The 15,841-nt window shown below is 37.9% G+C and overlaps 2 protein-coding genes across 2 annotated transcripts; one reads left to right on the top strand and one right to left on the bottom strand.

The window, feature by feature from the left end:
• The first annotated feature begins 1,327 nt into the window (after positions 1 to 1,327).
• Positions 1,328 to 9,323, top strand: LOC126369715 (ras-related protein Rab-8A). Its single transcript, XM_050014287.1, has 5 exons — positions 1,328 to 1,583; positions 2,536 to 2,735; positions 4,275 to 4,367; positions 6,573 to 6,686; positions 7,571 to 9,323. The coding sequence occupies exons 1-5, from the start codon at positions 1,460 to 1,462 to the stop codon at positions 7,652 to 7,654; spliced, it is 615 nt and encodes a 204-aa protein (XP_049870244.1). The 5' UTR covers positions 1,328 to 1,459; the 3' UTR covers positions 7,655 to 9,323.
• Positions 9,293 to 11,741, bottom strand: LOC126369700 (uncharacterized). The gene is made up of 5 exons (XM_050014267.1): positions 11,576 to 11,741; positions 11,287 to 11,484; positions 11,001 to 11,139; positions 10,264 to 10,384; positions 9,293 to 9,681 (listed from the first exon to the last, which is right to left on the bottom strand). The coding sequence occupies exons 1-5, from the start codon at positions 11,702 to 11,704 to the stop codon at positions 9,444 to 9,446; spliced, it is 825 nt and encodes a 274-aa protein (XP_049870224.1). The 5' UTR covers positions 11,705 to 11,741; the 3' UTR covers positions 9,293 to 9,443.
• Between the last annotated feature and the right edge of the window lie 4,100 nt (positions 11,742 to 15,841).

Below are 15,841 nucleotides of genomic sequence, written 5' to 3'. Positions count from 1 at the left end.
ATGACAATTACGGCGTACATAACCTACCTATCTACCTACCTACCTATTTTTATGTGTCTGAGTGATGATAAAGGTAAAATGAAATACCTATTATGCATCTACCTGAAGTATCTTTTGGAAATAAATTGAATTTTAGACAGCTAATTGAATGTAAAAACCTCAAACGATAATTTGAAAGGGAGACGATGTACCTATATTATATAAGTAAGCAACTGTGTCAGCGTAGCAGATGTGTCGCGAAGAAAGTCGAAATTGTTTACGGTTCCTGAAGAGATTGACATCAGACATTATTAATATTGAGGAGGACGTGCCTGGTGCCTGCGAGGTTTTGGAATGTTTCCAATTTCACCCCGTTACGATGCGCTTAATGCCATCTCAGTCATTAACGTCACAATGAGGCGAGAAAGTCAGCGCGAGCTTATACGAAGTTATTATACCTAGTAAACAATAATGCCTCAATAAGATTTGTGTAACAGCTTCTCTAAAGCCACGAGAAACACCGACTGTCGTGACCCATGCATCAGCTGATCTGTGAAGGTCAACGAACTTTACAAAGTCATGGATTCAAGTTCAGAATTTAAAATTAAAAGCTGTTTATAAGGAGTGTGGAAAATATTAACCTTGAAGTAAACGAAAAGAGAACAACAATGGGAAACAAAGGCCCAATCGGGGATCTGCGCGCTGCGTTAATACAAAAACATAAGGGCATTTACATAGTACAGGGGCCACCGAGATGAATCGGCCAGATATGCAGTATCGGGGGTTTAAGCGAAATAAATGGAGCTCTTAATGCCCCGCGTACACCCACGAGCGCTCCCGGAAGTGTCTGCTATCTGGCCGCGACACTCGCGACACCGCGACACCGCACTCGCTGTTGCTCTCGCAGTGAAATAAAACTGATAACACTGCCATTACGCAGGTGAAATGGAATCTGTGTTTCCAAAACTTATAAACTTGGATCCATTCGCTGCCTATATAGAACGAGTGTGAAATAATAACCGTAAACCTTACGAATAATTTTATTACAAATACAATGATCATGCACCGAAACTCAAGATACCTTCGTAATGTATGTGCGATGTGTACAATTAGTGATTCATACGGGGGCAAAGCCCGACAAAATACACGAGTCTAGACGGAGACGGTCTATTCTGTAACTGTTACAGTTAAGTACGAATACCACCTGCGCTCAAAACTTGAATTATACAATGCGTTTTGTTTGGAGCTATCCGGTGTGAGTGCCTCAGTGATCAGACGATGGAAGTGGCAGTAAGCTAGGGGTGTCGGCGAGTGCACGCGTTATAGTACAATCGGAGGGTAGCTGCGGCCATAAATGAGTGAATACTTGTTGCGAGCGGCGCTCGGTCCGCGCACGCGCTCTAACCCACATTGATTTTTCCCAGTTTGACAGTTCGACTGATGTTGTGGGCACTGGCCTTACAACAAAGTAAACAAAAAAATGGCTTTAGACTTTTCCGCTACGTATAAGCTTTTAGTATTAGGTGATTCAAATGTAGGCAAAACTTGTATAGTGCACAGATACTGTGATGAGAGATACTACGACGTGTACATATCCACAATAGGTGAGTAATGTGATGGTTTGCTTTGATGTGCCTTTGTTGGGGCTGATGATGTGCAGCACTGGTCTCAGTACATCAGGTGGTTCTATTATATTACTTACAAGACAACTGTGAAGTATGAAACAAAGGAATGTGATGCCTAAGGGGGGACGCAGCGTCTAGAAATATTAATGTTGCCGACTTCCTTTGTCTTGCATGTTTAAGTTTTAAAGTAAGCAATTTGAATGTTTTTGTGTAACTGTAAACTTAATGTTATCACATATTTTAGAAGTTGAATGTTTTACATACCTGGATTACATAGATTATTTAAGTAGGTATTACTTATTTGGGACTAATCAACCAACAACGGGTACCTACGTTCCTTTCTAACAGAAAAGTGCAAGAAGATACATATCTACTTTATCTATATTAGATAGATAGATAATATATTTATACACAATATACTTTATTTATGAAATTCTTTGTGCGAATGAAAAATATAGGCATGTACCGACCAACAGAATATAAAATAGTAGGTTATACATAATTATGAAGTTACTTCTATGCTATTTATCCTGTTATACATTATATTTAGGTATTTGAATAAAAATCTAATAACCTACTTATTAATAAGCTGTAGACTGAATGGAGGCAAATGGAATTCTATAGTCTCTGCTTACCCCGGTGGGAAATAGGCGTGAGTTTATGTATGTATGTAGATTGAAATATGTACCTACTCTTGATTTATCTTTGTAATGCGAATAAAACCGTGACGTTCCACGATACTTACTTAGTATTTTACAATTACAACAATATAAAGAAAGTAGCTTATTATGGAGTTATTTGAACTGGTTCTTCCTCTAACATAATTCCATAGATTTAATACATAGTATAAAGTACCTACTTATACAATAGCATGTTATGAAACGGTTAATAGAATACATAGTTTAAATCAACATATCTCTGACAATTCCAGGCATAGACTTCAAGCAGAAGATAATAAACCTGGACGGGGTACCGATCAAGCTGCAGATATGGGACACGGCTGGTCAGGAGCGGTTCCGCACGCTGACCACCGCCTACTACCGCGGCGCCATGGGCATCATCCTCATGTACGACATCACCAACCTGGAGTCCTTCAACCACCTCTCCTACTGGCTGCGCAACATACAAGAGGTACATACATATTTCCATACTTTCTACACCCCTTATACCGTCATTTCTTTCTTAAATGCTAAGACGTATACTGTTAGTGCGAGAGAGATAGGTATATCTCTCGTCTCTTTCGTGCTAGGCGATGTGGTATGTCTCTGTCCTACTGTCATTCTAATCATGCTACCTTCTAATGGGTATAAAAGTACGTTTTTTAAAGACCGTCTAGGGCCCTGTGCCGAGGATTTTCTTGCAACTTCTTATCTCCGGCTCTAAAGGTTGTGAGAAGCAAAAGTTTTAGGAGAATGAGACGTTCGTTATATAAAAAATGACGATCCAAAGTTACCTACTGAATAAATATTTGAATTTGGATTGGTATCTATAAACTCATACCTACCTAAAACAAGTAATACCATTACTGTAATCAACTCCCCGTTATTGTGGGTGAAAAATCATCACCTGACTCCAATCTATCTCTTGTACTGCATTAGGTAGGTACAATTACATTGTACCTATATTATGTACTTCCCTGTTTAAGTAAATGAAGCTTACGGCACCTAGAAGTAAGTTTTGCTTTACCACAAAAGGGCAATAAAAGTTTTATAGCTGTTCACCACAAGTTTAGTTACGAAAACACCAATTGCGAAAATGCTAAGAATAAATTGCGGTATCTCGTTAACAGAACGCCTGATGTAACTTACATCGCAATACGTAGCTGGCGAACAATAGCAGTAAATAGTCGTGTAGGAACATATTCGCGTCGAACGATCTCTCCGCTGGAATGGTGTAGGTACTGCGACCGAAACATCCGCTCGTAAAACACGGCGACGAAATAAGATGTCGCCATTTTATTGCCACCCTGTCGACTTAGGGTTTGTATTAAGTACCTAGGTACTAACAAAATTACCTAAGTAGGTATATCTGTTTACTTCTACTTAACAAGTAAAATAATTACTGCGTAGAACGGTCTGTTGGAAGTATTGAGACATAATAATCAAACTAAGTCACCTAAGTAAACCAATTAGTACAGTGAATCGATGTGATAATAGAATAAGGAATTAAACTACGTATAGAACGCTCCCCACCAGTGGCTGAGCTAGGATTACCTCCCCATACTATGTAGTGTATGTGTAAAACATGTTTTTTTTGTATGAAGTGTCCGGGGTGTGATGTAATGTAAGAATGTCAGCTGTCCTAGCTGATAGATATATCAGCGGATGACATTGACGATCTCATTTTCAAAAGGAGCGGCGAACGGCTTAACTTCTATAAGTATACCTACTTAGAAACTCCAGTTTTTCTGTCTATTTTGATATTGACTGTTCTCGTTAAGACTTTATTCTACGTAGTAAAAAGGTACTGTACTGAATGTAGGCATTTAGGTAGTTTTAATTTAGGCCGTTAGGACGGCAGACAATGTTTTTGTTTCTCTTCCACAAGTTCTACAAGCGAAGGAAGTATGAGCCACTGACTGTACTCGTATTTTAACCCGACTGTGGCGAAGCACAAAGGAGGATTACATATTTACAAGGTATCTAATGCAGTGTTTCCTATGGGTTTCAGTACGCGTCCCCAGACGTGATCAAGGTGCTGGTGGGCAACAAGTGCGACGTGCACGACAACCACCGCGCCGTGCCCAAGGAGAGAGGGCAGAAGGTATTACATCCATCCACTATCATACCCCTATAGTCACTGTGGTCCTGTAGTACGTCGGCTTGCTTTTCAAACGGGGAGCGCCGCTTCGAACCCCGGTACCGGAATTGCAGCTCGAACATTAATTTATCTTAAGTGCAGTTTTCACTAACACAGTTGGCTCAACCGTTAAAGACGGCGATACGGCTCTCCACCTCTCACGTTGGTCTAACAGAAAGCTCAGTGAGGTGTGGGTAAAGTGAATACATTTTGCGATGGATCTACCTCTGACTACGCCAATTGGGATATAAGTAAGCACGATCCGGAGGTCCTGGGTTCGATTCCCAGTGGGGACAAATCACAAAAATTACTTTGTGGTCTCTAGTTTGGTTAGGACATTACAGGCTGATCACCTGATTGTCCGAAAGTAAGACGATCCGTGCTTCGGAAGGCACGTTAAGCCGTTGGTCCCGGTTACTACTTACTGATGTAAGTACGTAGTTGTTATATGAGTCATGTCAGGGGCCTTTGGTGGCTCAATAGTAACCCTGACACCAGGGTTGATGAGGTTGGTAATTTACCTCACAACCCACATGATAGAAGAAGAAGAAGTACGTACTCGTGAGTTTATGTTGTTACTACCATACCATACTGAGGCAGCGTGTCCGTCCTAACATGTTGGACCTGGTATTGGCGATGGGCTGAACGCCGTTACCGGACGGTTTACACACAACATACCTATCCTTCTTAGGACTCCGTATCAAAACTGGCTGCTATTTGTCTTCTGATCCCACCCCATTAGGGATTACAGGCGCGAATTTATGAATTTATACTGACGAACACATCCTCACGTCCATACTCCCTAAGCGAAGTCACCAGAAGACAACTTGCAGAAGCAGAAAGCAACATGGAAGGAAAGGCATGATTTGTTTCGAAACTACTTATGAAATTAGCGTCACGCTGTGCTACTACGTTAAAGTAACAAAATACTCTAGTGTGTTTATCAAGTTTCGTATTCATTTATATCTATGTTGACGGAGCGAATTGTTGTACTTTATTACCTATGTCAAAACGGCTGTCATAGTTTGTTGCTAGTTTAGAACGTGATACCTACTTTTTTTTATTTAACCAAAAAAATGTACATATAAATGGAATAGAAAAAGTAAGATGATTCCGTGCTTCGGAGGGCACGTTAAGCCGTTGGTCCCGGCTATTAGCCGTAAAAACACCTCCACCAACCCGCAGTGGAGCAGCGTGGTGGAGTATGCTCCATACCCCCCTCCGGTTGATTGAGGGGAGGCCTGTGCCCAACAGTGGGACGTATATAGGCAGTTTATGATAAATGGAATAATGCAGACATACCAATAAACAGTCTTGGGTTTGTCCTGGCATGCCATCGCTTCATTATATCTTGTTTAAGAAATTGTTTTACTTACTATTTTTAAACAGTTTCACTTCATGAAGAGAAGCAGCAACATGCATGATGATGCACTCACAACTGTAAGAAAGAAAAAATACTTATGTAATGACGCCACAGAAAAATAAAAAAGTTGCTACGGCCCAGGTTTCCAGACACAATAGTCTTCTATCGTGTGGGTTGTGAGGTGGATTACCAACCCCATCAACCCTGGTGTCAAGGTTATTATTGAGCCGCCATAGGCCCCTGACATGACTCATGTACCGACTACGTTTAACGTTCCTTCCGAAGCACGAATCGTCTTACTTTTAGACAATCAGATGATCAGCCTGTATTGTCCTAACCAAACTAGGGATCACAAAGCGATTTTTTGTGATTTGTCCCCACTGGGATTCGAACCCGGGACCTCCGGATCGTGAGCACAACGCTTAACCACTGGACTATGGAGACCGTTGACACAATATTTAAACAATGAGGTTTAGATTTTAAAAGGAACAAAATTAAGAAACAAGTTAATAAATATGAAATGTATCGCAATAATTTGTGGTGGCGCCCCGAATGAAAGGACCTCGCTCAGCATAAGCCGCGGTGGCGCGCCGTGAGCCACAACGCTAGTATACTGTCGTCCTGATCACTCTTGCTTAGACGAAGACAACTTATTTGTTAGTTGATGTAACAATAATCAAGAAATATTCGGCCATGCGTAAATATTAATACGACTTATAATACCGCCGAAAGTGCAGTACCTCATATCAAGAAAGCTCACCGATGAAACTGTTTACAACTTCACTGTATTTTGTCGCACACTCCAGATAGCAGACGACTTCGACATGCCCTTCTTCGAGGTGTCGTGTAAGAACAACGTGAACATCGAGGAGGCTTTCGTCACGCTCGCACGGCGGATCAGGGAGTACAGGGAGACTAAGGTACGTCCGCATTAACCCTTACTATGTAGTTGCTGACACACAGACATAAGCCCGTCGATATTGTTTAGCCCTGAAAAGGGCCTTTGTTTTTTCGTTTGGTCCTGGTGAGGACCGATCACATTGGATCGCCATCGTGGTGATCGGTCAGTCTGCGTTACCGACTAAACCGTCCACAGACTGTTACCAGGGTGCGACGGGCGCGAGAAAACTTCAATGCGGCGCTCGGGGAGGCTCCTTTCATGCACCCAACATAAACCCGTAATTCCAAAAGACAGGCCAACGGTACAATCACGAATCAACAAAAGACAACTTTGTAGACCCATTTGGTAATGAAAACTAAAGATGAAAATAGATGTTATGTTGGATGAACCCTAATATAATTGGTCACAGGTTGCCAGCTCACCGCTGTAGATAGTTCATCCTTGTTGGAGATATAATTTCTTAGCGAGCTTCCCTACGGTGCGATTGACGATTTGAGTAGGTACCTACAGGATAGATGTCAAACTAGATGTACTTTTTACAAACTGTCAAAACATGTCTGTGAAACTTTCCTTCAGACATGTTTTCCTTTAGACGTTCTCAAAAAATGGATAAAACATGCTAAAATCGCACAACCATGCGATATCCGGTCGCACCGTGGGGAAGATACTTGACTTTTACGACATGCTTGGGATGGTAAACAGCAGAACGTACCTATTCTATTCTTTTACTTTCAATCTGTTGTCTTGTTCAGCTCATCGTTTTGATGGCACGTATTTTTTTAAGTAAACATTTGTAGGATTTGAACAACTGGACAGCATTCATTAGCTCCTCCTGTGCTCCCACATGGTGTTTTCTTATAAAATGAATGAACCCTAACGAGATTGTTTCTGTTGTATTTGCAGGCGGACGCGTTCGAGCTGAGGGAGCGAGACAGCGTGATCAAGCCTTCCGACTCCGAGACCGACGTATCCAAATGTAGCTGTTAGCCGCGTCCCTCGCCTACTGCAGATAGTCACGTCTGTATCTCACGCGCAGCCGCCTAATATCGCAATAGACACTTAGAAAACTTTAATAGCTAATTAGACATAGTTCTTTCCCATATTAATTCAATAATATAGTCTGCGCGTTAGATATGAACGCGTCTACCACAGAGCTCCACGTCTATTGATTGCTAGCAAGATGTTACGACGGTCCTGCTATATATCGATAGCAGTGGAACTCTGGATTTGAATTGAAACTGTGAGATGACCCGTTGGACGTATCTGAATGAAGCGACAATAAAAAGACATGCTGATGTAACGACTGATATGGGAAGCACTTCGCTTAATTTACCGTTGTTATACACTAGTCTAGACGTCTAGTTCGCGCTTTCGAACACAAATGTGTTTGACGAACTGATTGTGCAATGTTTGTGGTGCGTGTTTAATCGTGTAAACGCCCTCGTATACATGACGGCACAATTTGCTCAAATATTCTTACCACGTAACACTTTAATATAATATAGATATGCAAGCACGTCTACGCGAATACGCAACTAAATGAAGAAGAGTAATCGATCGATGGTGTGAACACACGCCCATGTCGCGGCCGTCTAGACAAGGTGCAACAGATGTGTTTGAAGGTGTGCACATTTAAACGGGTGATTTCTCAGTGTATTTGTATATTTAAGTACCCGCTTGGAGCATCTCTGTGCTGCGTGTACCGTGTCGCATCTCACTGCTCGATGTCGCGTCGCCGCGTTACAACGATACCAAACCTTTGTTAGTTGGCAAGTTAGCAGAGACTGTGATAGAATCAACAGGTTTAGAGGAACTTCTAGTACAATCTCTGTCAACTGATGTTAAACGCACTATTGTTGGTTTCACCTCGAGACCTGGACTGTGGAAAAACACACTATGACAACTATAACAATATTCAAACTCCTTGTTTTCCATATTGTCTTAAAAGGACATTGAAATGTTACTGTTTATACTTAAAGTTAAAAGTATTGAAACTCTATGCAATTATATAACTTGCTCACCGATACTAATAGGCTACATAGAATCAATAAGAAGCACATTTTAATACCGAATTTAAAATATAATGTAGGTGATTCATTGTAATAGATGAGTGTTACTAAAGTTGCAAATAAATCATACTTTGCCACCGCTAGTGTAGTCTGAAATTGGAACATAATTTATTATTTTCATACTTATATGTAAGCTTCATTCGTGATCACGATAAAGCGGGCTGGTCCCAATAATACATCAATATTACTGCTGGCAGTAACATGGTCATAAAATTTAGGTACCTACTCCTTACTTTCCAATAGATTCTGAAATCTATCAAAATACTACTACTTTTTGCGAAGTCAAATTAAAAGATTTTTTCACCTTAATAAGTAAAAATAATCATTATAAGGTTGAAGTTTGAATATATACTTAGGTAGATATACCATAGTGTCAAAAATATTGTAGAAATAACGTAAAAATATATTCCTTATACGTGTACTACGTGAAGCATGTTCGTTGCATGTGGTACTAATTGTAGCATTGTTAGTAAACTTAGTTCCATTTGTAAACACATCTCTATCAGATCACACTAGCAGTGGCTCATCAACTCGGCACAACTAAAATAATGTTAGTTATCAACAGTTCTATGTACAATAAAAAGTTTTAATATAAAATTCTTGTTTTATTGCTTTTCCTCCTTACTTAAACCTAACCAGTCATAATTTCGATAATAATAATCCATTACAAATGTAGACATGCCTATATTAATAGAGAAGAAATTCATTTAAAGATTTAATTTTTTACGTTTCTTGTTAGGGCTGAGTGCGACTCTAGTTTGTGACTCTGTTGACATCTCACTCTTAATAATGACTGTTTCACTTGTACTATGTGGTTCATTCTTTACTCTATCTGATTCACTCTCGGCACTGCTTGGTTCACATTTAATTTCATTTTTTATTGAAACCAACGGTTCTCTCTTCACTTCATTTGCTGGTCCATTACTATCATTTACTTCTTGTTCCCTGAAGAAGATTATAATGTAAATTATTAGATACAAAGAACAAATAAAATACATTGAAAAAAAATTCGGTAATAACAACTAAATAATAAGTCAAACTTTAGTACTTGAGATATAAATCTTATCCTAACTCTCATTCTTCTTATTTTTATCTGAATGAAGCGAAGTGCAGATGCTTTGCAATGCATTTAAGGCGCAAAGTTTTGCTAAGCGAAAAACACTGCTACAATGTATTACTTATAATACTTCTTACATACATACACGAACTCACACCTATAATCCCTTATGGGGTGGGCAGAGTCACAAGTAATGATAGACAACTTGTATTCACAATAGGAAGTCCTAGAAATATATCTTATTTCTTTTATTGTTAACCAATTTCATTTGTTTCATAATAAGGCAAACTATTTAAATGTAAACGTTTAAAACTAAAATAAACTAAGTAAACTTTGAACTGCCTATTAAAATAGAGTGGTGTGTGAAACTCAGTGCAACACATCTGTGAGTATCCAAATCTACTCAACTTTGAAAGGTATATTTTCATATAATTTTATTGTTAAAAGAAACATTAAAATTCCACACTTACTCTTTTTCATATGTTTCTGTCACACTTATTTCCTCATTGTGTGCAATGCAATAGTTATCACTGAATGTTGTGTGTTTACTCATATGTGCTTCATCGTTGAATGGAACTGTTTTCAAACTTCCTGGAACATAATTGTTACACCAATAAATACTAATATTGTTTGGGAACTTCACTGGGGTGAGGAAAGCCTCAAGTTGTCAGGAAACGAAAAACTCTTGGCAACAGAACCAATGACCCATTAAATGGGTTATGTACTCTATACCTCATGTCACTTGCCATATGGATCATTATATCCATCTTAGAACTTAGTCCATCTTAGGCTGCAGATTACTTGTAATACTCATTATAGATTATGGATGTGTGTTTATATAAAACTGTATTGTTTTTTATTTCTAAATATGACATTTTTATCACAATGATTGTGCCTTAACTATTGTTTAGTGATTTTAAAACATTTTGTGTGAAAATATGCTGTGTTGTAACAAAAACATCACAAATTTAAGAGCCACCCTCTTGTCAGTGTAGCATTCTCCATGCTACTTTTTTAGGGAAAAATAAATTTAAGGGTTTAAGTCAAACTACAAGGGTCAATGAAAAAATCCTACATGTTTTGAAGTTATGTACTCATTCATATCATGTATAAACCTTCCTATTTCTCCAGCTGAGTAGCAAATACCATGCCGTCTGATGTAATATTAAAAACAAAATAAATAGATGAGTCATAAGTAAACACATACTGAGAGCAATTTCTCCTCCCTCACATTTGTATTCTTCAATCTCTTTATCCTTCTTCAGCAGCAGTTGTCTCAGCTCATGCTCACTGGCTCGCAGATCAAGGATCACACGTAGCAGCGGCATTGTCACCTTCAAGTACAACTGACGACAAGAAATAACATAAATAGGTAATGTATGTTTTAGAGTAATTTGATTCTCTGTATGCTATAAAATATAAAACATGATAATACTATGATTATTACTAATAATAATACTATAGATAATAATTATGAACCTAGAAGTACTTACCAGTTGCGGGGAACCCTCCTTTAGCTTTAATTTTAACTTGAGAGGATAACCAAAAGACATAATCATAGTAACATTCAATATCTTTTCTGCACTGTCTTCTTCAAACTTGATACTTTTCAATTCTTCAGGATTCTTGAACATCAGTTTTCCCTTCCGTAAAAGTTCACTTTCATCAATTGTTAAGCCTGAATTACTATTCTGCAAGAAAAGCAGTAGAACGATTTAATTTTAAATTGCAAACTACAGTAATTAAACATAACACAAAAACATAACCTAAAAGCAAAACAACCTTTAGAATAGACAGGAAAACTTGGTCAGACATTTTTTTGGTCCATATATTTATATGGTTCGTTATGTAAACCATTTCCCTTTTGAATTCATAAAGGAAAACATATCCGTCTCGAAGTTTTTTCCACATTTTACACAATAAAAATAAACAGTTTTAGATGTCATTATCTGACACTGACACTGACACTTTTTGTTTATTGAAAGGCTAAAATATTTACCGTATACATCCTTGTCGGCCTCTTTATTTATTTATTATAACGGTTTTTTTTGACGAATTATATTTATGAAAATAGCAGCATTTTATTTAAAAACCATTGGATCAATTTTAAAACGTGACAAAAACAGAATAGCGTCCTTAGTCATGGAATCCCGCCAAAAATCTTACCGCGAAAAAAGTTCGGATACACGGTGGATAAACAATTTTTACAAGTCTCAAGTTTTCAACCATAACGATAGAGCAAAATCAAGGAGAGGTCCGTGTTGCTCTATGAGCATGAGTATGAGCCTTTTTCATTACCTATTACTGTGTTTATCAAAACTACTCATGTAAATTACCATGTTGCAACTGTCAATGTTTATTTCACAAGTATTTTTTACAATCCCCTTACTTTTTATGATAAACGTAATATTTTATACGTACTTGTGAGTAACTTGTAGCTTGTGAACGTGTAGACTTGTAACTTTTAACACGCAAAGGTCCCAACTTAGTGATTATAATACTCTTTATAACCCAACCATGGGTATTCCAACACAGCGTGAGTATCTTGCGTTGCGGCATGAGTGCCATGAAATTGTAATAAAATAATATTGTATTGTATTGAGTTTATTAACCGACTTCAAAAAAGGTGGTTATCAATTTGACCCGTATTTAGTACTATTGGAATTTTACAATATCACTAGTATTATGTTAGTAGGTATAGTTGGGCTTCTAAACACTCGAATATAACAGGTCGTAAAACATTCTTGAGCATTTTCTAGTTTTATTTTACTACGCGAATCGCGTTTTTTTATTGAATAGGTATCTAAATATCTATAGGTATAGTTAGGTAGCTACTTTCGTATCCTAAAATCCATCTTCTACTACTGCTTCTTTATTTTCATATTAGTCGAACCGGAAAGGCTCGAATGATTCACCAACTCATAGTACCTACTACGTGATGTTTCTTATTTCGCGTGCTCGAACAAAAGGAAGTTCTTTTCCAAAGGATATCCAATTATCTATAGTCAATAATTATGTGCCATCTGCGACTATTGTGCAGCTTCCTTGCTGGATATTGTCTGTCTGCCCCTTTTTTCGATTATTGTCATAATAATGTACGTATTCCGTCATTTGAGTATCTTTTGTCAGTAGTCGATTTATCACGGTGATACGCGCTACGCTAGGGCTGCTATATTATACCATATACCTACGTAAACGTTGGAAAACCCAATAATAAAGTTACCTGCATTCATTGCATGGTTCTAAAAGTTCCAAATATGTAAGTTTTAACGCAGATCAGTTGGAGCATTAACATAGACCATCAATAGCGACGAGCTATATTAGGTATGTTGTTTAGGGTTTTTGAATGTCGGTTAAATTATCTATATGGTGGCTCTTTTGTAGAGCTGTACTTTGTAAGTATATTCAGTTTATTTAGACACTTCCCTTGTTCGTCTACATGAGAAACACAGGAGTTACTTAAAAGTTTGTAAAGTTATTTATAGTCTTAAAACAAGGTACCTTATTTCCTAAGTCGATTAGATAGTATCGGATGTCTAAAAGTTTGGGCGTCGTGACGTGACGGGCGTCGCCGGCACGCTCCGCAGTCCCGACATGCCCGGAACTTTGTATTCGGTACTTTTCAACAAAACTCGCTAATAACTTTGTTGTTGTACCGTCACAAATCCTTTATAAGATATTTTGGAAAGAGGCTTAATTTTAAAGTAATCGATATCCAGCCGCGAAAATAATCCGCAGTTGACGCTATGTGTAAGTTATATAATTTATGATGATAATGGTGCTAATTCCTGTACATACCATCTAATTTTATTTTGTTATACTTGTCATTTTCTTATCTCCTTAAAAAGAAGGGGACGGGTAATCGACAGACATAAAATTTATGGACTACACGTCAATTTTAGGCAGAAATCTAAATCAACCCTCTAAAAATGTTACAACGCCAAATAACCCGACAAAATTTAGTTGACAGCAAACGTTAAACGGGTTGCATACCAGCGAGATACTATTTCATTCGTTGGGGTTATTCATTCATGAACTCATTCGTCTTAAAATTATCAGTTGTCAATCATCCGGCCCTTTCCTTTTCGGCGGATAAGAAAATGCCTGGTATGACTTGAAATAAAATTAGGAGGTGTCTGCCAGGAATCGGGGCCATTCAATCAATCAATCAATCAATAATACTTTATTGCACAACGACATATACAAAGGACATAAACATACGAATAAAAACATAAGTACAATAGGCGGCCTTATTGCTAAATAGCAATTTCTGCCAGGCAACCTTAGGGTGAAAGAAGTTAATGCATTGGAGCACGGGCTGGTGCAATAAACATATAATGACACGAACAATAATAAAAAGAAAAATAAAATAAGAAAATAGTAATAATAAATAATATATATATAATAATAATATATATATATATATATATATATATTATTATTATTATATATATATTATTTATATACAACATAAGTTAAATATATATATATATATATATATATATATATATATATATATATATACACATACATACATACACACACATATACATACATACAAATAGCCTATACAATATAATAATACATATAAGGAGAATAAGAAAAAAACACCATTGCCATTGTATTAATAAATGCCAGCTTTCCTTTTTACTAACAGTAATTGTTTTAGTGATGTAACACAACATCAGATAAGCAGTCAGTCATGTACCTAGTATGTATATAGGTACTGTGTACCATTAGAGTAGGTACTACAATACAAAGGACGTATATACAGGTACCTAGGTATCTAATATAACGTATATTTGTAGTCTGTAAGTACATACATACCAACTTATGTTGTATACGTGTGACAATATGCCGCAAGAGTCGCAAGACACAATCAGAACAAGTTTGATATCGCAAGATACTACGAGGAAGACAGAAATAGCCAATATTTAACCTCGGGATGTGGAACTTACATCCATAGATATTACAATGAAAGAAACATCACAATTATGAGTTGATCACGATACGGGTGTGAAAAATAAAAAGTAAAAAAGTAACCATTAAGTATTCCGTCTTCACAAACAGTTGATGAATACAAAAACGTTGTAAACGCCTACGACAAAGTTTATAGCAAAACATGTTACAGATAAAATTGAAAGATTGCTCGTACAGTACCTGCCTATGACTCATTTACCCACCCCGCCTGGCTGTCTCAGCGCTTCACAAAGAATAATAAAGCGAACATAAACCAATTCAATTTGTTAAAATAGGTAGTAGGTACTCGCTGTAGAACGTCGCTTTTATATCAACGGCGTAAAAAACAACAATACCTTACTCGTGATCAGATTTTTTTTTAATCCGGTACGTTGGACATATGGCTTATGTATGATAATATGTACGTGTCTCCACCGGGAATCGAACCCTGGACCTCAGGGTCGTGAGCCTAACGCTCAACCACAGAGGCTGTTGTGTATTTGTGATAAGAATGAATAAAAGCGAGATAAAAGGTCAGATGTGAGATTTTTCCTATTCGCAAAGGTCGCTCTATTCTTAGTACAGTACTTACTATATTATGTAATTATTTAATTACACTATGATATATCGGTACGTACCTTACCTACTAAATTCTACCAACAGGTAATAAGTCAAGTCATCATCATCACCAGCCCATTAACGTCCCCACTGCTGGGGCACGGGCCTTCCCTATGGATGGATAGGGAGATCGGGCCTCCACCACGCGGGCCCAGTGCGGATTGGTGGTTATTAACAGATATTCCCTAGTTCCCTAGAGTTCCCGGCTGCATTAGTAGTCACTAATGCAGCTGGGACCAACGGCTTAACGTGCCTTCCGAAGCATGGAGGAGCTAGAGATGAACTTATTTTTTTTGTGGTCATCCATCCTATGACCGGTGTTAGGTTTGGGGTGTAAGGTTCCTAATGGCTGTGAGGGCTGGTTATCTGAGGCGAAGGCTGAGATTTAAACGTCCAGAAGTAGGCAAAATTCACTGAATTTAATTAAATTCGTACAAAAAATGTTCACATTAGTAGTTAAATGGAGAGCAA

This window comes from Pectinophora gossypiella, chromosome 9, assembly GCF_024362695.1.
Source record: "Pectinophora gossypiella chromosome 9, ilPecGoss1.1, whole genome shotgun sequence".
In the NCBI taxonomy this organism is placed as follows: Eukaryota; Metazoa; Arthropoda; class Insecta; order Lepidoptera; family Gelechiidae; genus Pectinophora; species Pectinophora gossypiella.
This window is presented reverse-complemented; position numbering and strand designations above follow the sequence as displayed.